The sequence below is a fragment of the Stegostoma tigrinum genome, chromosome 10 (genome assembly GCF_030684315.1).
Source record: "Stegostoma tigrinum isolate sSteTig4 chromosome 10, sSteTig4.hap1, whole genome shotgun sequence".
Classification (NCBI taxonomy): Eukaryota; Metazoa; Chordata; class Chondrichthyes; order Orectolobiformes; family Stegostomatidae; genus Stegostoma; species Stegostoma tigrinum.
In genome coordinates, this window is record NC_081363.1 from 50,554,158 (window position 1) to 50,579,595 (window position 25,438).

At 42.0% G+C, this 25,438-nt stretch overlaps 1 protein-coding gene across 2 annotated transcripts in view; it reads left to right on the top strand.

Moving 5' to 3' along the window:
* kiaa0586 (KIAA0586 ortholog) overlaps positions 1–25,438 on the top strand; it is a 490,003-nt gene that overhangs the window by 252,510 nt on the left and 212,055 nt on the right. For both annotated transcript variants that reach the window (XM_048537548.2, XM_048537549.2), the window contains exon 13: positions 1,947–2,173. In XM_048537548.2, coding sequence (XP_048393505.1) covers positions 1,947–2,173 — 227 coding nt within the window. The remainder of the gene's footprint in view (positions 1–1,946; positions 2,174–25,438) is intronic.

The window sequence follows — 25,438 nt, forward strand, 5'->3', positions numbered from 1 at the left end:
TCTAACAGGACTAGACAGAGTAAAGGCTAGAACGATGAGAAAAACTCAGAGGGTGGTAAGTCTATGGAATTCTGTGCCACAGAAAATCATTGAGGCCAAAACATTTCTTTTCAAGGAAGAATTAGACATAATTCTTAGGGCTAAAGGGATTAAAGGGTGTGGGGTGAAAGCAGGAACAAAGGAGTAAATGGCCTATTCTTCCTCCTATTTTCTGTGTTTCTGTCACAGTCTTCAAGAGCTCCTGTACTGGAGCCTTGGCTTATTACCCAGGGTACCTTTCATACTGAGTTCTAATTAATTATTTAATTATATTATTCACTCACTTATGGTGCTCATGTTGTCCGTCCACCTAAAACAACAAGGTCGGCACATGTATGAGAATGCAACCAACTCGTAAGTTCACCTCCATGTCACTCACTCATCCTGACTTTAAACTGCACACTGTAGTTCTTTCACTGTTGCTGGGTCAAAATTCTGGAACTCCATTCCTAATTTTACTGTAGGTGTACCAATGACCTACTGACTGCAGCAGTTCAAGAGGGCAGTTTACCCCCACCTGAAAGACACTTTATGTTTGGCAATAAATGCTGCCCTCAGAAATGACATTTAAATCCTGTGAAAGCATCAAAGAACAATATTTAGAGGAGGATGAAAGATGATGGGCACGATGGATATGAGAAGGACAAGTAGGTATGAGAGTACCATTGTCTCTATAGGCTCTTTGGATGGGCATCCTAATAACAGCCATGAGATCTCCTCAATGAGGTTTAGGAAATTCAGGTGACCCTTTCTTGTTTGCTGCTGCTGCCTTGTGTGTCACCTTTTCCTGTGAGAATGTGTCAGATTCTGGAACTATCAAATTTAGCCCTCAGAATTCTTATCAATAATATGGAAAAAAGCATTGTGAATAGGAGATATTGGCTTACATTACTTTTTTTCTTTCAACCCTGATTCAAGATCTTTTTAGGCTCCACTGACCTACTTTTCTATGTTCCCTGTTTGTTAGCAATCTGTGCAGTTCCTTTTCTATTGCTTCACTTATACTTCATTTAATCCTGTTGAAAATAATTTTTACAATGTTATTTAATAGAAAATTCAAGCAAATGTAAAGAATTGCTTGCATATTTATATGTTGGAAGTTGGATTTTTTTTATTTATAGAGGAAAGAAATTTATAAGTGTAATGCTTTTAACAGTTGACAGCAAATATATTTCATTTATTTTGAGTTCAATAATACTGTTATACAGAATGTTTGGGGAAAAGAAATGGTTTTCAGTTAACTATATTATAAGATTTCATATCCTTAACAATTTATTGAAGGTTTGAAATAGATTTTCATTTCATTGTAATCCAGAATGACTTTCTTACCTATAAGTTATCAAACAAGGCCGAGATTAAAATCATTACAGAGATAATAGGAACTGCTGATGCTGGAGGATCTGAGATAACATGGTGTAGAGATGGATGAACACAGCAGGCCAAGCAGCATCAGAGGAATTTTCTGAAGAAGAGTCTCGACCTGAAATGTCAGCTTTCCTGCTCCTCTGATGCTGCTTGGCCTGCTGTGTTCATCCAGCTCTACACTGTGTTGTCTGAGATTAAAATCAGTTTGGTTATCTAAAAGAGTATTGATAGTATTAGACATAAGATGGATGTGTTTTTCTTGTGGAGAAGACGAACAGTAGCTTTGCATTCCTTCACTGCAACATTGTTAGTTTTGCATCTATTTATTTTGTCACTGGAAAGAAATGTGCTGCAGTTACTTCGTTATTTAAAAGGTTTCAAGTAGAAATTCATAAATTTGGACATATTCAACATGAACATATGAATGTATTTATTATCATTTTATCAGCTTATGCATGTGCCTGTGGTTGTTATTTTATTTCTTGCTCAGATTTTCTCATTTTTATCTACCAAAGTATAATCTAAAGTACTTTCAATTCCAGCTCAAACAGCCTACCTGTATTGGCAGACAGATAAACACCAATCACTCTCAGAAGCCTTCACTGCTTCAATCCGTAAAAGTACCAAAATCAATGTTTGAAGACGCTGAAAGAATTCTGCGTGAGGTGCAAACTAATAAGAAATTCATTGAAGAAAATCTGCAAGCAATTGTTCGAGCAAAGGACAGCGCTTCTGTATATTCATTAATTGATTCTCTGGATGCAGACAGGTAAGGAAGGAGCTTCTAAAAGGAAAATTGGCCAGTCCGACATATCTGGTTTTAATGCTTTTTGGGAAAATATATTTTTCAGGCACAATGAAGATATTGGTGAATAGCTGTGTCAGCCTAAAAGTGGACTAAATATACCATTTTGTTACTGAGCTACCTCAGCTGTTCCTCAAATTTGCTGACTATTTCTCAGATCAATCATCAGCATCTTGAGTATTATTACCAAAATGAAGAAGTAGTGTGATGCCCACTAGAATTAATACAGTGTGGAGCTGGAGGAACATAGCAGGTCACGCTGCATCACTTGAGTAGGAGAGACAATGTTTCAGGCCTAGACCCTTCCTCAGGACTCAGGAGTCGACCCTGACTCCAGCATCTGCAGTTCTTGCTATCTCCTGATGACCACCAGAAAATGATTTCTAATTGTGCAAACTAATTTTGGCCAGCATTCTTACAGCTGGCAGGCGGGAGGCTTTCTGAAACTAGAGAAAAGGTGGGCTAAACTTTTGCCAGTGTACCATTTCTCTTTCAAATAATACAAGTAAGAGTAGTAAGTGTAAAAGCAATTTGCTGTAGTTGCTGGATATCTGAAAGAAAAAGCTCAAACTAAATTTTTATTCTTTCACCCCCAAATACACACAAGCTATAGATTTTCCTAATTCCCTAACTTAGCAATTAATATAGCACCCTCCATTCTTTTTACAATTTATTATATCACCTAATTAGATTTGTTAGCAAATTGTCATACTGTTCCCTTAATGCCCATGTTCAGATAATTTATGTAAATATCACTTATAAAGTCAAGCAAAGCAGTTAATGGCAGAGAACCACTCTGTAACATGCTCATTGTTTTTCGTGATGAGTAATAACTGAAACTATTAAACAATGCACCTTTTAATTGTGCAAAAATGAAGAGAAGAGAAATAGCAACAGGAATCTTAGAGCTGATATTGTGCATGATCTGTTTTGCACTGTAATGTCTCCGGTCTGAAAAGTATTGTATGAAAAGGACTATTATCTGGAATTTATTTGAGCAGACCCAAGCAACCTAAGACATCATTTTAGTGTAGCATTTTGGAAGCAGAAGTATAGAAGGTGCAGTGTTTGGATAAATAAAACTATTTTTATTGCTGCTTTAAGTTATACTGTCATTGTTTTACCATATGTACTCAGGTAAAAATGGATCTCATGTAAAAGTCACCCCACTATTTTTGGCCAAAAAATCTTGAATTTCCCATCTGTCTCGTGTCAAAGTCGACCCTAGTTCTTCACAGATAACAGATCAACATTTGTGAGTTATCCTGTAAATAACAGTAAATGTTACAATGGGGAAATGATCGGTGAGACTGTATGAGAGTCAAACTAAAACAAAAATAGACAAGAGAAAATGGAAGGAAACAGAAGAATTTGGCACGGAAGTTGAAATTGCTTCAGGTCAGGGTCTGGCAGCCAAGGAAAACAGTTTTATACCTAGTTGGGATTTTGTAATTTCTTCATCATTTTGTATTAAAAAAGGCCCTCTAGAAAAAACAAAACCTATACAGCAGCATTTATATTGAAAGTTATTGAAATTGTTGCAGAGAAGACAAATGACTGTGTAGCAGCAAGAGAATTTGTTGTTTTGGAGAAACTTGTGAGAGACTTGGAGAAAGACGTCGAATGAGCTTCAGACAATGCCAAACGGAAGTGCCAACAGAGGTAAACCGAGCAAGTGGCCACAATTTGGAGGAAAACGTTGCTTAGTGGGTACTTGAAAATTGTCAAAATGGAAGGTGTGTTAGTTGTGAAACCATCCAAATCCAAGCATGAAATGAATCAAAGGATGCAATTTTGGATTTTAAGGCGAGTTCTGGGTGACGCACAACATTCATGACAAGGCATGACTAGTATTTTGGCAGAGAACTAAGATTGTACAAAAGCTGCCTGCTGAAATAGGTGGTCACATGTTACAGTTTCACCTGTTTGTAACCAGAAATTGGCAAAAGGAAGAATATATTGGAAACATGAACAAAATGCCTGTTATTCTCAACATGCCAGAGAATCAAACCATGAACCAAAAAGGACAAAAAACAGTATTGGTGAAAAGCACTGGCCATGAGAAAAGTAGGTTTACTTTAGTTCTTTCGAGTATAGCTGATGGCATTAAGTTAAAACAGATGGCTGTTTTAAAGAGAAAAATTTAGCCAAAAGAGAAATTTCCAAAAGGAATTGTTATCCATATAATCCACAACACGAGATACATGAAGTTGGATGTAGAAAATGGATACAGGAAGTTTATGAATTCAAGCCCTGATGGTCTACACAAGGAAAAGTGTTTGCTCATCTGGCACCAGTTTAGTTGACAGCTGGCGAAGAATGTTGTTGATAACATCCGATCACAAAACACTAACGTAGCTGTAATTCCCGGTGGACTTAAAAGTGTTGTGCAACTAATGGATGTTAGTATCAGTCTGCCATTTAAGGACATCATGAGAATGAAGTGGAATAACTGGATGCATGAAGAAAAAACATACACGAGAAGAGGCATTTTGCAGGCTCCAACGCTGCCACTGATCTGTGAATGGATCGTTGATTCATGGATGGAAATAAAAGCTGATACTGTTTTCAAATCATTCAAGAAACAAAGAATTTCAAATACATTGGACAATATGGAGAGCAAATAATGGGATGACATTAGATGAAGAAGAAGCAGATGATGTACTAAATCTAACTACAGACAGCAAAGATGAAGAGGATCCGTACGATGATATCATTGATCCTGATGATTATGAAACTATTTGGTGCTGAAAATGTTGAGCATGTGTAATTTTTGTATGTATAAATAAAAGGTTACCACTGGTAATTCATTTTTGTTGTTATTGGCCTAATAAATTTAAGAGTCTAAAAAAAATTGACTTTTACACGAGTACAGATGGTGTGTTGCAGATATATATTTATATCTACGATGTTTTCTCATTCACACACTTGTGGTTATGCATTCTACCACCATTCTATAAGCTAAAATGACTGAGTCCCAGGAATTCCTCACCGGAGAGATTGCAGTTAATTTTCCTTCCAGAAAATTTTATGGAACTCTCTTTGTATTTGGCATATTTTCTTATTTCATTTTCTTCTCTCCACCCCACCCACCCCTTTTATGTATCAGCCTTGTTTTCAAATGATAGAAATTCTAGGTCATGGGTAGAACCACATATTGTTACAACTGATCCTTGAACAGCCAGAATGTTAGCTGCTATAGTAACAAATAATCTTGCTCATAAAAAATAATGCAAAGCAATGAACTATTGGTGTACCTTAAGATGACAGGTCTTGACAGTTAATTGCATGCTGCTTTATCTTATGTTTAAATTTTCATAAGTAAAAATAGCACAATCGTGCGCAAGTATTCAGTGTGATTGATCAAGAGCTAGCACAGGAATTTAGACATAACAACAGTAAATTCTGGAGACACCCAGCAGGTTATGCAGCACTGTGGAGAGAAAAACACTTCTTATTTCAGGTCTGACCTTTCATAAGAATGGGAAATGTTAGAAATATACTAGGTTAAGGAAGTAAATGGGGAGAGTTGAAAAAGGAACAAAATGTCAGGTCTGCGATGGGGCAGAATACAGGAGAGGTAAAATAATAAAGGAATTGATAGTGCAAGGCCAAAAAGAGAGGGAACGGGACAAATAAAGAAACACAAGATGCACCTGAAGGATGTGACTTCTTTCTTTCACAACTCTACATTCTGTTCCTTGTGTCCAGTCATTGCCCACTGAAGCACAACTCTTCTGCTGCTCTTTGTTACTTTGCAGTTTCAAGTTTCCTGGCTAAAACTGCCTCCTTCACCACGTGAAGTGCGATGTTTCCAAAGCATTATCCTCCACCAACTGACCTGCGAACCTTTTCTTGAATGGAGGCTGGATCAGTGTTAAGCCATCATCCTGGGCCAATTCTAGCATCTCAAGCATGGTGCCACTATCAAACACAGCTTCTGCCTTTACATTACTCCAAAGGGACTGTTCCATCTCTTGCCAACTCCTCAGTCATTGTCAAGATCCACATCCCTTCCTATGGCACCTTTCTATCTAATTACAAGAGATTCAACACTGCCTTTTCAGTGCCTCGCTTTTCACCATCCAAGCCCAAAACATTCCTTCTAGAAGAATAGCAGTTTACCCTTATGCTTTTCAATTTACTATATGATACCCATAACGCATTCTGTTTTACGTCAGGGACACGACCATTCATTGATGACCACTTTAGGAAACAGAACCTTTCAGGTGGCAAACAATAAATCGTGTGAATCTGCAAAATTGCAAATTGCAAATTTACCTATCTGCACCAAAAAAAAGTAACAACGAAAATCAGGACCTGCAAACAAAACTCAAGGATCTGCAATTTTTAGCATGTTTTTAATGAGCTCTGCATTGGCAAATTTTATCATTCAGGGGATTGTCTGGCACGGAATCCTCACAGGCATGTAGGATTGCTATTTGTCATCCTGAATTTCCAGGTGCAAGCCATTTTAATTCACTATCTTGCTTTTCGGCTCATGCTGTTTTCTCAGCTTCACTCAGTATTTCAATGTAAATTCAAGGCGTGACTTTTCGTCTTGTGATTTGGCACTTCGGAAGTTGGAGTCTCAAGATGCAGTTCAAGCGTTTCAGACTATAACTTGAGTGTCTGTTTAGTCTTCTGTGTCTTTACAGGTTTTGGCTTTATTCTCATTTTTGCTGACCATATGAAAAGATAAAGGAGCCGAATCAGCCATTTGGCCCATTTAGTCTGATCCTCCACTTGGTCATAGCTGATATGTTTTTGAAACTCATTCTCTTGCTCTGTTCCTGTAATTTTTTTTATCCCTTACTATCTCTGTTTTAAAGATACCTAATGATTTGGCCTCCACACTGTTCTGCAACAGTGTCTGGTTATTTGATCAGATGTCTTTCATGGAATCATAGAATGCCTCATTACTTCTGTCAAAGGAAATTACTTCTCTCAAAGGATCATGAACCTGTGGAATTCACTTTTCAGAGTACAATGGTTGCTAGGATATTGACAAAGTTTTAAGGAAGAGATGGACGTATTTTTAGTTAATAATGAGTTGAATGGTTATGGGGATTGTGCAGGAAAATTAAGTTGAGATCGGGATGAGATCAGCCATGATTGTATCAAATGGTGGAGCAGTCTCAAGGGGCTGAATTGTCTAATTCTGCTCCTAGTTCTGATATTCTTAAGATGTCAATGAATGGCAAAGAGTAATGGTTAGATTCCCTCCTGATAGACTGTGAGAGACTGTAACCAATGGAGAGTTTTCCTCCAATTCCTAGTGACTGCATTTTTACAGGGTTCCTTGATGTAATGCCTAATCAAATGCTGCTTCAAAGACAAGGGTAGTCACTCTCCACTCATCTCTGGAGATCAGCTGTTTTGTCTGTGTTTGGACCAAATTTGGAATAGAATCCAAGAACTGAGTGACCTTGATAGAAACTCTTCCTGTTGGTCAATTAATTGCCCACAGTCACTGACAGCTGGAAGTAGCTGGACTGAAGAGCTTGGACCTGATCATTTGGTTGAGGCATTGTCCTGCCTTGTCAGTAATGTAAGAGTGGGGGATATTCTAGCCAATCAGGTTACAGATTGTGTTTAAATACTGTTCCGCTACTGTTGATGGCCCAAAGCACCTCATGAATACCCAGCATTGAGTTGGTAGATCAGTTCAATGACTTAGCATAGTGATTGTGCCATATAACATGATGGAGGATTTGCAATGTGGAGACAAGACTTTGTTTTCACCAGGACCATGCCATGGCCACTCCTATTGATAATGTCACGGATGGATGCATCTATGATTGAGAGATTGGTGAGAATGTGTTCAAGTAAGTTTTACCTTTTTATTGGTGCACTGTCAACCTGCTGCAAACCCAATCTTGCAGCTATGTTCTTTGGACTCAGCCAGCTCCTAGTAGTGCTGCTTAGCTATTCTTGGTGCTGGACATTAGAATCCCCCAACCACAGAATATCCCGTGCCCTTGGCCTCCTCAGTACTTCCTCCAATTGGTGTTCAACATGGAGGAGTACTGATTCATCAGCTGAGGCAGAGGTAACAAAGAGGTTTCCTTGCCAAAGTTTGACCTGATTCTATATTTCATTGATCCTGAGTCAGTGTTGAAAGCACACCAAACATCTCCCTCTTGACAGCATCAGAGATAATAGGAACTGTTATCATCAGAAAGGGTCTAGGCCCGAAACATCAGCTTTCCTGCTTCTAACGTGCTGCTTGGCCTGCTATGTTCATCCACCTCCACACCTTGTTATCCCTTTTGACAGTATTTCACTGCACTGCCAGTCCTGTTGGGACTGTCCTGCCTTTGGGACAGGACACACTTAGTAACAGTAATAACCTGGGATATTGTCTGTCAGGTAAAATTTCCATGAGGTATGTCAGCCTATTATTTGACTGATCTGTGAGACAGATCTCCCAGTTTTGACACAGTCCCTCAGATTTAATAGAGTACTTTGCAGCGCCAACAGGGCTGATTTTGCTGTAGTTTCTTTCTGGTGCCCAGGAGCATGACAAGTGATCCAGCCAGTTTACTTCTTTCTCTTAGATTTTAGATTTTTGTAGCAGTTACATAAAGCTGAGCAGCTTGCCAGGTTAACTAAGATGACATCTAAGAGCCAGGCATGTTTCATGTGGCTTTGGACTTACATGCAAGCCAGACAGCTATCCTTCTCTAAAAAAAAAAGTGAAGCAGATTGGTTTTTACAAAAATCAACAACCTTTTGTGATAGCCATTAGAGTTTTTTTTATCGTTGTGTGGGAGTCAGTGTTTGGGGAACGTTGAAATATTGAAACATGTTTAACTTGCTTTAGGCATCAATGTTTTGAATCCAACCTCCAAGTTCAGTTTAAGTCCAAGTTATTTGATTAAAAATGCAGCTTAGAGTTTTTGCATCTATTTTAAAGGAATGGTTAGTAACCAGTGCTACAAAAATAGAAAATAACTATCATGAGTTGAATAGAAATTGAATTGTGTTAACTGCAAGTATGCAATTTTTTTTGCTTCATATAGGCCTAAGTATTATTTTCAGTCATTGTCCTTTGAGTTTTGTGGCTGTATCGTAAAATCAACACAACTCATTGTGGTGAGCAGTTTTTAAATTCCTGTTATTTTAACTGCAATCCATCTTCTGATCATTGTTTAAAATGCAGAACTTTCTATTTTAAATTCTTTTCTCATATATGATGCAATTATATTTTTATATTGCTGTACTAAAAGAATGGTTGTTGTACTGACTACTGTGTTCATTTTAGCCATGGGAGCGTGTTTTGGTCCTAGTTCAAATCTCTAGGGCTCCTTCTTTGCGTGCAAAATACTGGATTTATGGCAAATACTTGAAAATGTATTAGAATTTGTAGGAAAGACATTTTGCTCATCGTGGCAGTGGCCAAAATATTCCTAGGATCGTCATCAGTTGACAGGGTGGAAATCACTTCCAGGGCGGGCCAACAGGTACAGAAACAATGCCTGAACTTCAATAGTTCAATATCCCAGTAGCATCGATCAGCACTTGCTAACACTGCTAGATGTTTTCTGATTCATTTGCCTTCTTATCCCATTAATGGTCACACAATAAAAATCCAATAATAAACGAGAAAACTGTCCATGAACTGAACCAGAGTGCCAACTTAAAATCTTAGTTATCTATACAAGTACAAAGGGTAACAGCAAACAGGCAGGAATTCTTCATTTTAATAAGACAGTATTTTCCAAACTGAATGGAATTGAAGTGTTACATCACCCTGTCTCTTCAGCATTTATTTGAACAGCCTGCGTCTGCTAAATGACTTGATTGGAGTTATAAAAGTTGGCAGAAAGAAGTCTAGAACAAGCAATACCTACACCAGAATGTCAACCACAACTTCAGATTGACTTCCTTCTGCCAAATTTTATAACTCCAATCTAGTTATTTAGCAGACACGGGCCATTGCTTCTACCATGATTTTCAATGTTAGAGGTCTGGTACACATGGCTATGTCAACAATAGTTCAATCCAGTTCATTTTTCAGATAACAAAGTGTGAAGCTGGATGAACACAGCAGGCCAAGCAGCATCTCAGGAGCACAAAAGCTGACGTTTCGGGCCTAGACCCTTCATCAGATACTTTGGTTTTTGACTGTTTGTTCAGGATAACAAAACAGCATTAGTTTCTAGAATTTTCTCACCTCTCGTTTGAAGATGCTGATTCATATTTGATATAAGTCACACATTACAGCACATCATTTGAAATGATCAATTATCAAATCAGCATGTAGTCTGTGTGAGTTGCTAAATTATTCAACATGAATAGCAGCAATAAAGCTTCACCATTTTTCACACGATGTCCAACCGTGTATTTTTCAGCAGTTGTTATTAGATAGTCCTCAGGGATGCAGATCCAGGTGTTTATCTATCTCTGGACTCACTGTGGAGCATCAGGGCAAGTTTGTGCATCATGTGTTCCAGGAGGTGGTCAGCTCACAGGACAGTCAGAATCAGTGTAATGAATAGGAACTGTCTGGAAGAATAGGACTCTTTGGAGTTAGCGATGCTGTCTGTCCAGAGGTCAGTATTGAAGACTTCTGAAGTGATGACCCCTAAAGGGAGTGTGGTGCATACCAAGGCACCGATGGGCAAGGGATTACACAGGTGTAAACAGTGAAGAGTAAAATTACAGTCATTTTATCTGTAATTCTGTAGTTATGACTACAGAGGGCAATTCTGTAGACCTGTCAGGTATGTTGCCCCATTGGTATCAGGATAAAGAGCATCACTGAGAGGATGCAGAATACTCTGCAGGAGAAGGGAGTGAGCAAAAGTTGTGGGACATACAGGTACTAATGACATCAAAAGGGCAGCTATTAATGTGCTATGTCCATCTCAGTCAATCACCTAGAAACCGATATCCATTTCAAGCCCACTGACTCCCACAGCTACCTAGAATACACCACCTCCCACCACCTTCCAGCAAAAATTCCATCCCCATTCCCAATTCCTTCGCCTCCGTCGCATCTGCTTCCAGGATGAGGCATTCCACTCCCGTACATCCCAGATGTCCTCATTCTTCAAGGACCACAACGTCCCCCGAGCAGTGGTCGAGAACGCCCTCGACCGTGTCTCCCGCATTTCCCACAGCTCATCCCTCACACCCCATCCCTGCAATAACCGCCAAAAGAGAATCCCTCTCGTCCTCACGTACCACCCCACCAACTTCCAGATACAACGCATCATCCTCCAACACTTCCGCCATCTACAATCTGACCCCACCACCAAAGACATTTTTCCATCCCCACCCTTGTCTGCCTTCTGGAGAGACCACAGTATCCAGGATTCCCTTGTCCTCTCCACACTCCCCTCCAACCCACCACACCCGGCACTTTCCCTTGCAACCGCAGGAAGTGCTACACTTGCCCCGACACCTCCTCCCTCACCCACATCCCCAAGATGACTTTCCACATCCAGCAGATGTTCACGTGCATGTCTGCCAATGTGGTATACTGCATCCGCTGTACCCGTTTTGGCTCCCTCTACATTAGGGAAACCAAGCGGAGACTTGGGGACTGCTTTGCAGAACACCTCCGCTCGGTTCACAATAAACAGCTGCACCTCCCAGTTGCGAACCATTTCAACTCCCCCTCCCATTCCTCAGACGACATGTCCATCATGGGCCTCCTGCAGTGCCACAATGATGCCACCTGAAGATTGCAGCAACAGCAACTCATATTCTGCTTGGGAGCTCTGCAGCCCAATGGCATCAATGTGGATTTCACGAGCTACAAAATCTCCCCTCCCCCCACTGCATCTCAAAACCAGCCCAGCTCGTCGTCTCCTCCATAACCTGTTCTTCCTCTCACCTATCCCGCTCCCTTGACCTATCCATCCTCCCCGGACTGACCTATCACCTCCCTACCTCCCCAACTATATTCTCCTCTCCACTTATCTTCTCCTCTATCTATCTTCGATCTGCCTCCCCCTCTCTCCCTATTTATTTCAGAATCCTCTCCCCATCCCCTTTTCTGATGAAGGGTCTAGGCCCGAAACGTCAGCTTTTGTGCTCCTAAGATGCTGCCTGGCCTGGATGCTGTGTTCATCCAGCTTCACACTTTGTTATCTTGGATTCTCCAGCATCTGCAGTTCCCATTATCTCTGATACAGTTTTAATCATCCTACTACTTGTGCCCGAAGACACTTCATGATCCTGTCCTGCTGCATGCAGCCTCCCTAGGACTAAAGCTCTGATTAACTGGCAGCCCTCAGAAGGCAGATTTCTGCCCCTTGCATCCTGATGCATATAAAATGTTGCTTTTGGCTGTGCTATTGTATCATTTGCTTATGTCTTGGTGGGCCTTCCTGAAAAGCGACAGCGAGAGTCTCCCACCAGCTCCCCCTGCGACAGGTGAGATTCCAATTCCACAACAAATTTACACCCGTTAATTCCATTTCCCTTTAAGGATACTGCCTGATCTGCTTTGTATGTCCATCACATACTGTTTGTATTTTAGATTTTCAGTATCTGCATCATTTTGTTTCTGTTACAGAGCTATGGGCCAGCCAGATTAATATCAGTGGCGGCAAATGTTTTCTAAACAATTAGGAAAAAAAATTCAATAGTTATTTTGAGAATTAAGTAAAAACGTTGAGCATGGATTTGTGAAAGGTAGATTATACTTGACGAATTTTATTGAATGGTTTGATGAAGTAACAGTAATGCTTTTGATGGGCATACTGTGGATATTTTCCAAGATAATAAAATGTGAGGCTGGATGAACACAGCAGGCCAAGCAGCATCTCAGGAGCACAAAAGCTGACGTTTTGGGCCTAGACCCTTCATCAGAGAGGGGGATGGGGAGAGGGAACTGGAATAAATGGGGAGAGAGGGGGAGGCGGACCGAAGATGGAGAGTAAAGAAGATAGGTGGAGAGAGTGTAGGTGGGGAGGTAGGGAGTGGATAGGTCAGTCCAGGGAAGACGGACAGGTCAAGGAGGTGGGATGAGGTTAGTAGGTAGATGGGGGTGCGGCTTGAGGTGGGAGGAAGGGATGGGTGAGAGGAAGAACCGGTTAGGGAGGCAGAGACAGGTTGGACTGGTTTTGGGATGCAGTGGGTGGGGGGGAAGAGCTGGGCTGGTTGTGTGGTGCAGTGGGAGGAGGGGACAAACTGGACTGGTTTAGGGATGCAGTAGGGGAAGGGGAGATTTTGAAACTGGTGAAGTCCACATTGATACCATATGGCTGCAGGGTTCCCAGGCGGAATATGAGTTGCTGTTCCTGCAACCTTCGGGTGGCATCATTGTGGCAGTGCAGGAGGCCCATGATAGTTGTTGAGTGTGAGGACGAGTTCAGCTAGGCGGATGAGAGTGTCGGTGGAGGGGGACTGGTCGGGCCTGCGGGACAGGAAGAAGCGGAGGGCCTTGAGGCCATCTCCATGCGGAATGCAGGTGTACAGGGTCTGGACGTCCATGGTGAATATGAGGTGTTGGGGGCCAGGGAATTGGAAGTCCTGGAGGAGGTGGAGGGCGTGGGTGGTGTCACGGATGTGGGTGGGGAATTCCTGGACCAAAGGGGAGAAAATGGAGTCCAGATAGGTGGAGATGAGTTCGGTGGGGCAGGAGCAGGCTGAGACGATGGGTCGACCAGGGCAGGCAGTTTTGTGGATTTTGGGAAGGATCATGGGCCTCCTGCACTGCCACAATGATGCCACCCGAAGGTTGCAGGAACAGCAACTCATATTCCTCCTGGGAACCCTGCAGCCATATGGTATCAATGTGGACTTCACCAGTTTCAAAATCTCCCCTTCCCCTACTGCATCCCTAAACCAGCCCAGTTCGCCCTCTACCCCCACTGCACCACACATCCAGCCCAACTCTTCCCCCCCCCCCACCCACTGCATCCCAAAACCAGTCCAACCTGTCTCTGCCTCCCTAACCGGTTCTTCCTTTCACCCATCCCTTCCTCTCACCCCAAGCCGCACCCCCATCTACCTACTAACCTCATCCCACCTCCTTGACCTGTCCGTCTTCCCTGGACCTATCCCTTCCCTACCTCCCCACCTATACTCTCTCCACCTATTTTCTTTACTCTCCATCTTCGGTCCGCCTCCCCCTCTCTCCCTATTTATTCCAGTTCCCTCTCCCCATCCCCCTCTCTGATGAAGGGTCTAGGCCCGAAACGTCAGCTTTTGTGCTCCTGAGATGCTGCTTGGCCTGCTGTGTTCATCCAGCCTCACATTTTATTATCTTGGAATTCTCCAGCATCTGCAGTTCCCATTATCTCTGTGGATATTTTCCGTATGGATTGAAAAAAAACATTGGGAAAAGTGCTACATAAAAGGGCAGTTAAAAAGTTGAAGCTTCTAGAATAAGTGAGTCATTATCAGCTTGAGAACAGAAAGCATCAAGCTGTGGTAAAGGTCAAGTTTTGGAACTCCTTGCCATCCAGGGTTTGAGTCCTTGTGTATATTTAAGGCTGCGCTAGATAAATTCTTGCTCAGTAGGAGAATGAAGGGTTCCAGGGAGAAGGGAGGAAAGTGGATGCAAAGAAAGTCAGATTAGCCATTGAATGGTAGAGTTGGCTTAAGGGGTCAAATGACCCCCTGTTTTAATTCTTACGCTGTTATGGTAAATGATTGTTTCTTAGAGTGGAGAATCGTAGACAAGGTTTTCCTTGAGAATCAGTATTAGGAAGTTTACTGTAAATAGTCAGTTGTAACAGGACATAGACTAGGAGAATGGTTAGAAAAGTGACAGATGGAATTTAATACATTTAAGTGTGAAGTAATATATTTTGGCAGCAGAAGGAGGGAGGAGAAATATGGATGAGATGGCAATATTCTAAACAGTGTACAGGGTCAGAGTGAACAAGGGTTCATGGAAAGTCAGATTGCGAGACTAGTGAGCAAAGCATACGTGATCTTTGGCTTTATTAATAGAAGCATTGAGTACAAATGGAAGAAGTATTGCATTGCCTTATAATGCTCCGACAAGGACAGACTAGAATACTGTGTCCAGTTTTGGTTACTGGTCTTTAGGAAGATTGTGAAAGCACAAAGCACCAGACCAACTCCACGAATGATTGGTTTTAGCTAAGAGATTGTGTTGTAGAATGTCGAGCTGTTCTTCTTGGAATCAAGAACTTTGAGAGGAGGTTTAATGGAGGTGTGTAAGATTATGACAAGTTTAGATGAGGTTGACAAAGTGGAGTTGTTTCCATTAGCTTATGGTACAAAGACTAAAAATGCAGATTTTGGCAAGTGACACTTGGGAATTATCAGGAGATAATTTCTTATGCAACAAAATGGTAATGACTGAAATATGCAGACTACAAGAGTGGTGGATGCATAGGTGATGAATGATTTACGTAGAAAATTTGATGGATCCTTGAAGGAAATCATTTTGCAATATCATGAAAATAGACCAGTGAAGTGGGGTTGATTGGTTTACTGTACAGAGAGATGGCATAGACTTGAGTTTGTTTTGCCAATATGGTTGTATACCATCTCGAAAGAATCTTCTTAAAACTCCAACTTGACTAAACCTGTTTGCACACCTCCATATGATTTTCTTACAGGCTCTGCATCCATTGTTCCTTATGCCTCTGAGAGTTTCTTTGAGACCTTTTCTAAAATAAAAGGACAATATAGATGAAAATGCTTGACTGGTTATGATTTTCTATGTGCCCAATATTTTCTGCAGTCTCCAGGTCAAAGCTAATTGCAACATTCATGGTTGTGAGCTTCTGGCCAATGAAACACCTCAGTGAACACATTATTTTGAGGGCGGAAACTAATGGGCTGCTACAGGATAAGTGCCCTTCTGTAGTTTAAAGCTTACTCCATGCCCAAAATTATGAATGAATGGATTAAAAACTTGTTCAATTATAGGAGGGCCTGCAGGATAGCAAAGTTCCTTTTGAAGTGTTGCTGCAAGAAGGTGAGTAAATGAAAGACGCATTGTTCAGTTCAAAGCAATCTAGGATCCCAATGACAACAACACAGAAGTGGTAGCTATAGTGACCATGGCAAAGACAGTAATCATGGCCAATCTTTACATAATAATTAGTGCCAGAAAATATTTAATGACCTTACCAGCACAATGTGATCAGAAGTCTTCAGATTGGTATGGGCTGTTTTTCTATGCTCCGCTGAAATTGGGGTGGATTGTAGACACAAAAATGAAGTTGCTGGAAAAGCTCAGCAGGTCTGGCGGCATCTGCTGCCAGACCTGCTGAGCTTATCCAGCAACTTTGTTTTAGTTCCTGATTTACAGCAAGCGTAGTTCTTTCAGGTTCTTGTTACTGGATTGTAGGCAGGTGTTTTATGGAGCAACACTGCACTCATTGGTGTCTGCAGGCCTACCTGGCCACAGAACATATATCGTATTGAGACATTCCCCACGATTGATCTGTTAAGAATGACAGGACGTAAGAGGGTATCCTTCTAACTATTTTAGTTGCTGGAATATTTGACTGCAAGGACAGTCATTCTGTCCAAGTAAAAACAGCTTACAGCAATTTCATTTCAAAATTTTGCTTTGATCAGACAAGAGACACATCAGTCATAAGGCACTCCTATAGGAATGCAGCAGTACTTGTTTCATTTAGGTAGCATCACATACAAAGGTTAGAAAGAAGAACTAGCTGCACAGAAAATTTGGCTGATGGCAAAATTACAGGAATGTGTAGATGATGGCAATCAAGTGCATCAGCACAATTTTTAAGATGAATATTTTTGTCAGAATAAGATTTTAGTGTATATCATTTAGGTGGGAAAATTATTCATGAAAGTAAAACAAAGCACTTGAAATGCTGGAGATCTGAAACAAAAACTGAAATTGCTGGTGAAACTCAGCAGGGTTGGCAACATCTGTTGGAAGAAAGCAGAGTTAGCATTTTGAGTCCAGCGACTCTTCATCAGGATTATTCAGGTTGTGCCTGTCATTGATGTCTTGATTTGAATTGTTATTCTTCTAGGAAAGGCAGGATCACACAACATGTGACAGGGGCCTTGAAACTTCAGTTGGATTGTACTACAGGAGGGCACTATGTTGGTTTGCAACCTGTGCAGAGATGCTATCACACACCTGTGGAGCAGGTGGGACTTGAACCCAGGCCTCCTGATCCAGAGATAGGACGCTGCACCGGAAGAGCTTTCCTATTTTGGTTCATACACTGGAAATTTGCCTTCTGGATCTTATGGATCCTTGGTTTTCAGTGAATTCTTGAACGTGGTCAGTTTTCAGTAATGCTGTTGGTTCGTGTCTACAGGAAGACTTATAAAATTGTTACCTCTAGAAATGAGTACATTTTTGACTTACTTAGCACTTCCATGCACAGCCATTCGTCATGTGTTACAGATATTCATAGTGGGTGTCTGAAGTCACTCTGTGACATAGAACTTGAGGATGTTTGTACCGTTAACAGCAATGGGAAAGTGAGGAGATGGCTCCAAGGGCAGCTCATTGTAATGTTTTAATTATTTCCTTTGGAAAATCTCATTGCAGTTTGTCAAAATGGAGATACAATTCGGCTTTCCTGCTCCTCTGATGCTGCTTGGCCTGCTGTGTTCATCCAGCTCTACACCTTGGTATCTCAGATTCTCCAGCATCTGCAGTTCCTACTATCTCATCACTGTCTAGTTTCTTGATTAGATTAGATTCCCTACAGTGTGGAAACAGGCCCTTCGGTCCAACAAGTTCACACTGCCCCTTGAAGCATCCCACCCAGATCCATCCCCCTATAGCCCACACACCCCTGAACACTATCAGCAATTTAGCATGGCCAATCCACCTAACCTGCATATCTTTGGACTATGGGAGGACACTGGAGCACCCAGAGGAAGCCCATGCAGACACGGGGACAATGTGCAAACTCCACACAGACAGTCGCCCGAGGCTGGAATCGAACCCGGGTCCCTGGCGCTTTGAGGCTGCAGTGCTAACCACTGAGCCACCATGCCGCCCCTTGTATGCATACATACAGTTTTCTGCGCCCATGATGTAGGCCTTACCAGGTTCATATTTTTGCTGTGCCACTCTTCCTCTAAGAAACAAAACCAAAGAGAGTTTCCAATGAACATACCTTGTTTTATTTTATTTTTGACAGGAGCTGGGGGATGGAAATGGTAGCTGCTCAGTTTATGCTGCAAAGACTGACAAGTAAAGTGCATGTCAATAAATGTTTCTTTCCATAGTAACAGCACGTGTAAATTTCATCCATCTGCTTGTAACTCCCTTCCAATTATTAGAGAGATGTAGTCCTGTGTCTATTTGACTGAAAGGTTAGATGGTTTAAATCAGTTCCACTTTTAAAATAATGTCTAGGAAACCTGGATGTCATTTTTATATTGGCTTGTTCTTGACAGTGGAAAAGCTGGACTGATGGAAAATGAGACGCGTTATATAGCCAAATCAATAACACTGCATTTGAATACAGCTGCCAAAATATGGGTGAATATTTCCACGAGCTGCCAGGAATGACAGTGGAAAATAGAGCTGATACAAGAGTAGGCAGTGATCCAGCAAAACTAATCTTTGCTCCATTTCCTGCAGCTGCCTACCCGATTAACATCACAAAATCAACAGCACACCAGTGAACATTGCAACTCTTCTGTCTCTAATCCCCATGAGAATACTTCAGTTTACCTTAGTACATGTGAAGGCTTTTAACTCGAATGTGCAGCATATTATAGAAATTTGACATTGTAAGACTGTGTCCTTCCCTTATTCTTTCATGGAAACTGCTTTTTTTCATTAACGGGATGAGGATGTCACTGGCTAGGCAGCATTTATTGCCCATCCAGGGCAGTTCAGAGTCAACCACATTGCTCTGGGTCTGGAGTCACATGTAGGCCAGGCCAGGTAAGGATGGCAGTTTCCTTCCCTAAAGGACATTAGTCAACCAGGTGGTTTTTTTTTCCCCCAACATATGACAATGGATTTATGGTCATCATTAGATTCTTAATTTTTATTGAATTCAAATTTCACCATCTGCTGTGGCAGGATTCAAATGCGTACCCACGTCTCTGGAACATTATCTGGGCCTCTGGATTAACAGTCCAGTGATAATACCACTAGGCCATCATCTCCCCTCTTGTTAAGTGTGTCTCTTACCAGGCCAACATTTATTTCCCAAATCAAATTGCCCCTCACGGTGATAGCTACCCTCCTTCTTGAACCACTGCAGTCCATATGGTGTAAATAGACCTAGAGTACTGGGCGAAGGTGGTTCCTGGATTTTAACCTGTCAGCACTGAAGTGACAGCAATATACTTCCAAGTCGGGTTGCTATGTGGCTTGGAGAGGAACTTCCCACATATCTGCTACCCTGTCCTTCTGGATGATAGAGGCCGATGGTTTGGAAGATGTTTGAAGGAACTTTGGTGAGTTGCACAACTCACTTTCAGGATGGTACGCGTTGCTGCCAGTGTGCTTTGGTGGTAGAGGGATAGAATGTTCAGAGTAGTGAATGGGTTAACAATTGAGTAGGTTACTTTGTCCTGAATGGTGTTCAGCCTCTCGCATTTTTGGAACTGTACTCATCCATGAAAATGGAGAGTATTCTATCATGCTCTTGACTTGTGCCTTGTTACATGATGGACCAGTCTTCAGCAGCCAGAAAGTGAGTAACATGCCACAGAATTCCTGATTCTGGCCCGCACTTCTGGGCCCACTGTTTATATGGTAGGCCCAGCTCAGTTTCTGGTCAATAGTAATTCCCTAGGATGTTGATCACAGGGCATTGAATGATGGTAACACAATTGAATGTCGAGTAGAGTGAGTTAGATTCTTTCTTATTGGAGGGGTTCATTGTCTGGCACTTGAGTGGCACGAGTATTACTTTGTATTTGTCAGCCCAAGCCTGAATATTGTTCAGGTTTTGCAGAATCTGGACATAGACTGCTTCAGTATCTGCGGAGTCACTAAATGGTGATGCAAGTTTGCAAATCATCAGTAAGCATCTCCACAGCTGACCTTATAATGGAAAACAGTCATTGACAACTTCTAACCATCCCCTTCACCCCCACCAAACAAGGGTTTTAAACTAATTAAAGAGGGGATGCTTAGGCGAGGTTATTAAAGTTTCCAGGACAAGTAATAGGACAGAGAATATGGTAAGGATCAGGAATCTGACTTCAGCAAAGCAGCTAAGGGGACAGTAATGGAAAGGGAGAGCATTCAATGCAGGGTGAGAGTGTTGTGGTAAATTCACGCAAAGTAAATGAACTTGTGGCATAGATTGTGTTTGGCAGTTATGATGTTAGGCGTCATGGAGATGTGGCTGCAAGAGGTTCAGGGCTGTGAATTAAATATCCAAGGATATGCGTCCTATAAAAAGGACAGGCAGATGGGCAGAGTGGGCAGGTTTCCTTGTTAGTAAGAAATGAAATTAGATTGATAGCAAGAAGGCATAGAATCTAAGTTGGTAGAATTGAGGAGTGGGACCATGTATAGGCCCCCGAGCAATAGTCAGGATGTGAGCCAGAAGATAAATCAGGGGATAGAAAAGGCACGTAAGAAAGGGACTATTACAACAACCATGAGGGACTTCTGTGTGCAGGGGGACTGGAAAATCAGGTTGGTAGCGGATACCAAGAAAAGGAATTCGTGGAATGTTTCCGAGATGGATCTTTGGAGCAGCTTGTGGTCGAGCTCACTTGGGAACAGGCAATTCTAGACTTGGTGAGAGATAATAGGAACTGCAGATGCTGGAGTCTGAGATAACAAGGTGTGGAGCTGGCAGAATACAGCAGGCCAGGCAGTTTCAGAAGAGCAGGAAAGCTGGCGAAGGGTCATTTCTGAAGAAGAGTCCCGATCCAAAATGTCAGCTTTCCTGCTCTTCTGATGCTGCCTGGCCTGCTGTGTTCCTCTTGACTTGGTGATGTGTAATGACACAGACTTGATTAGGGAGCTTAAGGTGAAGGAAGCCTTACAGAGCGGTGATTGTAATATGATAAAATTTACCCTGATGTTTGAGAGTGGGAAATTGGAATCAGATGTTACGGTTTTACAATTGAGTGAAATTAATGATAAAGACATAAGGGAAGAGCTGGCCAGAGCTGATTGGAAGGGGAGCATAGTAGGCACAGTGTTGAGGCTGCAATGGTAGGATTTCTGTGGGTAATTCGGGAGACACAACAGAAATTCATCCCAAGGAATTTGAAACATACTAAAGGACGGATGAGACAGCCATGGCTGACAAGGGAAGACAGGGACAGCATAAAAGCAAATGTAAAAGCATACGATGTGGTGAAGATTAGTGAGAAATCAGAGGATTGGCAAGCCTTTTTAAAAAAAAGCAGAGAACAACTGAAAAAGCAATATCGGGGGAGAAGATTAATTACGAGAACAAGCTCACGAGAAATATTAAACGTTAACTAGTTTCTTTTCGATATCAAAAACGTAAGAGAGAGGCAAGAGTAGGTCTTAGACTCCTGGCAAATGAGGCTGGAGAAGTGGCAATGGAGAACAAAAAAATGGTGGAGTATCTGAATAGGTACTGTTCATCAGTCTTTACAGTGGAAGTCACCAGCAGTGTGTGAGAACGTCGTGAGTCAGGGATAGAGGTGAGTGAAGTGGCTATCACTAAGGAGAGGGTGCTGGATAAGTTGAAAAGTCAGAAGATGGATAACTCACCAAACCTGATGGACTACACCTCAGTGTTCTGAAAGATACAGCTGAAGAGATTATAGAGGCGTTGGTGGTGATCTTTCAGGAATCACTAGAGTCAGGGAGAGTCCCAGAGGATGGGAAAATGGCTAATGTAACATCACAGTTTTAAGAAAAGACAGAAGCAGAAGACAGGAAACTATAGGCTGGTTATCCTGACCTTGGTGGTTGGTAGAGTCCATTATTAATGATGAGATGACAGAGTATTTGGAAGCGCATGGGCTGAGTCAGCACTTTGTCATGGGGAGGTCATGCCTGACAAAGCTGCTAGCATTCTTTGAGGAGTTAGGCAAAGGAGCGTGGTGGAAATGATCTATTTGGATTTGCAGAAAACCTTTGACAAGGTGCCCTTCAGGACAGTGTTAATATAGGGCCCCTGGTGTTAGGGGTACAGTACTGGCATGGATAGAGAATTGTTTGACTGGCAGAAGGTCAGAGGATGGGTATAAAGGGGTCTTTTTCAGGGTGGCAGCCAGTGACTAGTAGAGTTCCACAGGCACCAGTGTTGGATTCACAACTATTCCTGTTATATGTTAATACTCCGCATGAGTGAACTTGAGGCGTTGATGCTAAGTTTGCAGGTCACACAAAGATATGTGGAGAGGCTGTAGAAGAACTTGGACAAGGAGAGTGGGCAGACAAGGGCAGATGGAATACAAAAATATGGGAAAGTGTGGGGTTATGCATTTTGGTAGGAAGATTAGAGATGTAGACTATTTTCTAAAGAGGCAAATCCTTCGTAATCTGAAGTATTAAGGGACATGGGACACCTGTTTCAGGATTCTGTTAATGTTAACATGTAGGTTTACTTGGCAGTTAGGAAGGCAACTGCAATGTTTGTAATAGTTTACAGGGGGCTAGAATACTAGAGCAGGGATGTACTGTTCAGATCGTGCAAGGCACTTGTCACACCGCATTTGGAATATTGTGAGCAGTGGTGGGCCCTGCATCTTAGCGAGGATGTACTAGCCTTGGGAAGGGGTCTAGAGGAGGTTCACAAGAATGATCCTGGGAATGAAAGGCTTGTCGTATGAGGAGCGATTGACGACTCTGGGTCAGTACTGGAATTTGGAAGGATGAAAGGGGAGTCCATTGAAACTTATAGAATACTGAAAGGACTGTGTAGACTGGATGTGGAGTGTAGCCTCAGAGTGAAGACCCCTTAGAACTAAGATGAGGAGGGATGCCTTTAAACAGGGGGCAGTGAATCTATGGACATTCTGCTGAAGGCTTTGGAGGCCAAGTCATTGAGTATCTTTTATACAGAGGTAGGTTCTTGATTAGTAAGGGGATCAAGAGTTACAGGGAGATGGCAGGAGAATGGAATTGAGAAGCATATCATCCACGATTGAATGGCAGAGCAGACTGGATGGGCTGGATGACCTAATTCTGCTCCTATATCTAATGGTCTTATGATGAAGCAGCTGACTATAGTTGAGCCGACGACACTACCCTCAGGAACTCTTGCAATAATGCCTTGGAGCTGAGATGATCAACCTCCAGCAACTACAACCGCATTCTTTTGACCTAGATATGACTCCAGACAGCAGAGAATTTTATCCGACTACCCATTGACTCTAGCTTTGCGCAGGCTCTTAGATACCGCACTCACTCAGATGCAGCATTGCTGTCAAGGCTAATCACTCTCACCTGACATCTGAACTTCAGCTCTTCGTCCATATTCGGACCAAGGCTGCATATGAGATGAGAAGTTGAGTGATCCTGTTGTGACCCAAGCTGAGTGCCGAGTTTGGATTTGTCCTGTGTCTTATGTCTTGTGCCCGAAAAATGGGCATTTTTCTGCACAGCTGGGTAGATGCTAGCATTGTATCTGTACTCGGAACAACTTGGGCATGGCAGGTATTGGAGTACAAGTCTTCAGTACTAATGCTGAAATATTATCAAGGCCCATAACCTTACCAGTTCCAGTGTCTTCAGCCATTTCTTAATTTCCTGTGGAGTAAATCAAATTGGCTGTGTATCGTCATCATTGATGCTCCTCCCTGGGGAGTTTCACAAGTAACTTTCCCTTCATGAGATCTGAGTGGACGACCCACCTCTACCTCTTCCTTGTGATCCTAATTATTGCAGATGCTTGTCTTCAGCAATTTCTGTTTATTGTATGCTACGAAGAAATTGTTGAAGGCATTGGCTACAGCAAAGACAATGGACCTTTTCAAAATCCTAGATAGTGGTGATGAGTTGTGTTCTAATAATAGCCCTAGCTAGGCTGCTTCAGTATTGCTACATTGGCATCTGTGCAACAGTGTGGAAAATTGCCCAAACATGTCCTGTCCATGTAAACAGCACAAGTCTAATCTGACAAATTACAGCTCCACAAGCCTGCTGTCAGTCATCAACAAAGTGATAGATGGTAGCATTGACAGTGCTGTCAAGCAGAACTTATTTAGCAACAACCTGCTAACCACCACTTAGTTTGGATTCTATTAGACCACTCAGTTCCAGACTTCATTACAGACTTGATCTAAACATGGATAAGGGAGCCTAATTCTGGAGCTGAAATGCATGCGATTGCACCTGATATCAAGGCAGCATTTAACCCAGTCCAGCATCAAGGAACCTTCATTAAAGTCAATGGTAATCAGGAGGCTTATCTCAACTCAGGACATTAATTTACAAGTTCCTAAGAACAGTGCCCCCCCCCTCACAACAACCTTAGCTGCTTCATCAATAGCAATCTTCCATCCTAATGTCAGAAGTGGGTTTGTTAAATCATGATTGCTTGATATTCAATTCCATTTACAGCTCTTCAGATAATGAAACTGTCCATGGCTGTGGTACAGTGAGACCTAGAAGGTATTCAGGCTTGGGATCATAAGCGACAGATAAAATTTGTTACAGAAGTGCCAATGAATGGCTATCTACAACAAGAGAGTGTTTAACTATGTACACCTGACGATTGCCAAATCCAACAGCAACCTACAACCTTGGGCCACCATTAATCTGAAACCTAACTGAACAGCCACGATCAGAAGCCACATGTTCTGTGGTGAGTGCCTTCCCTTTGACTGGCAGAAAGCCTATCCTCCTTCTGCAAGGCCCAAGTCTGAAATGTGATGAAATAGCAACGGTTAAACTCGAAGAATGTAAATCCTCCAACTCTCAAGCAGAATCAGTGCCATCTAGGAGAGAGCAGTCACTTGATTGGTATGCAAAGCAGCACTTTAAACATTTCCTCATTCTACCCCAGAGGTAACAGGATACCATCTACAAGATGCGCTGCAGCAACTCACCAAGGCTTCTATAGCAGCGATTCTCAAACCCGTTGCATCTACCAACTATAAGTAACAAAGGCATTGAGCAGTGACCAAGAGTTACCAGCCACATAGGAAATCAACATCCACATATTACAGATGTGCAAAGCTTAGAAATAATGCTGTAAACTCTATTGTTTTCCAGAAGTCTTAAAATGAGCAGTTGGATATATAAGACCATTAAGCTGATTAATTTGGTTGACTGTACGTTCTTCCATTAAAACTCAGGTTATTTCCAAGTACATAAATTCCTTAGAATCTGAGTTGAAAACTTAAAGCATGAAAGGATGATTTTGCCAAGTG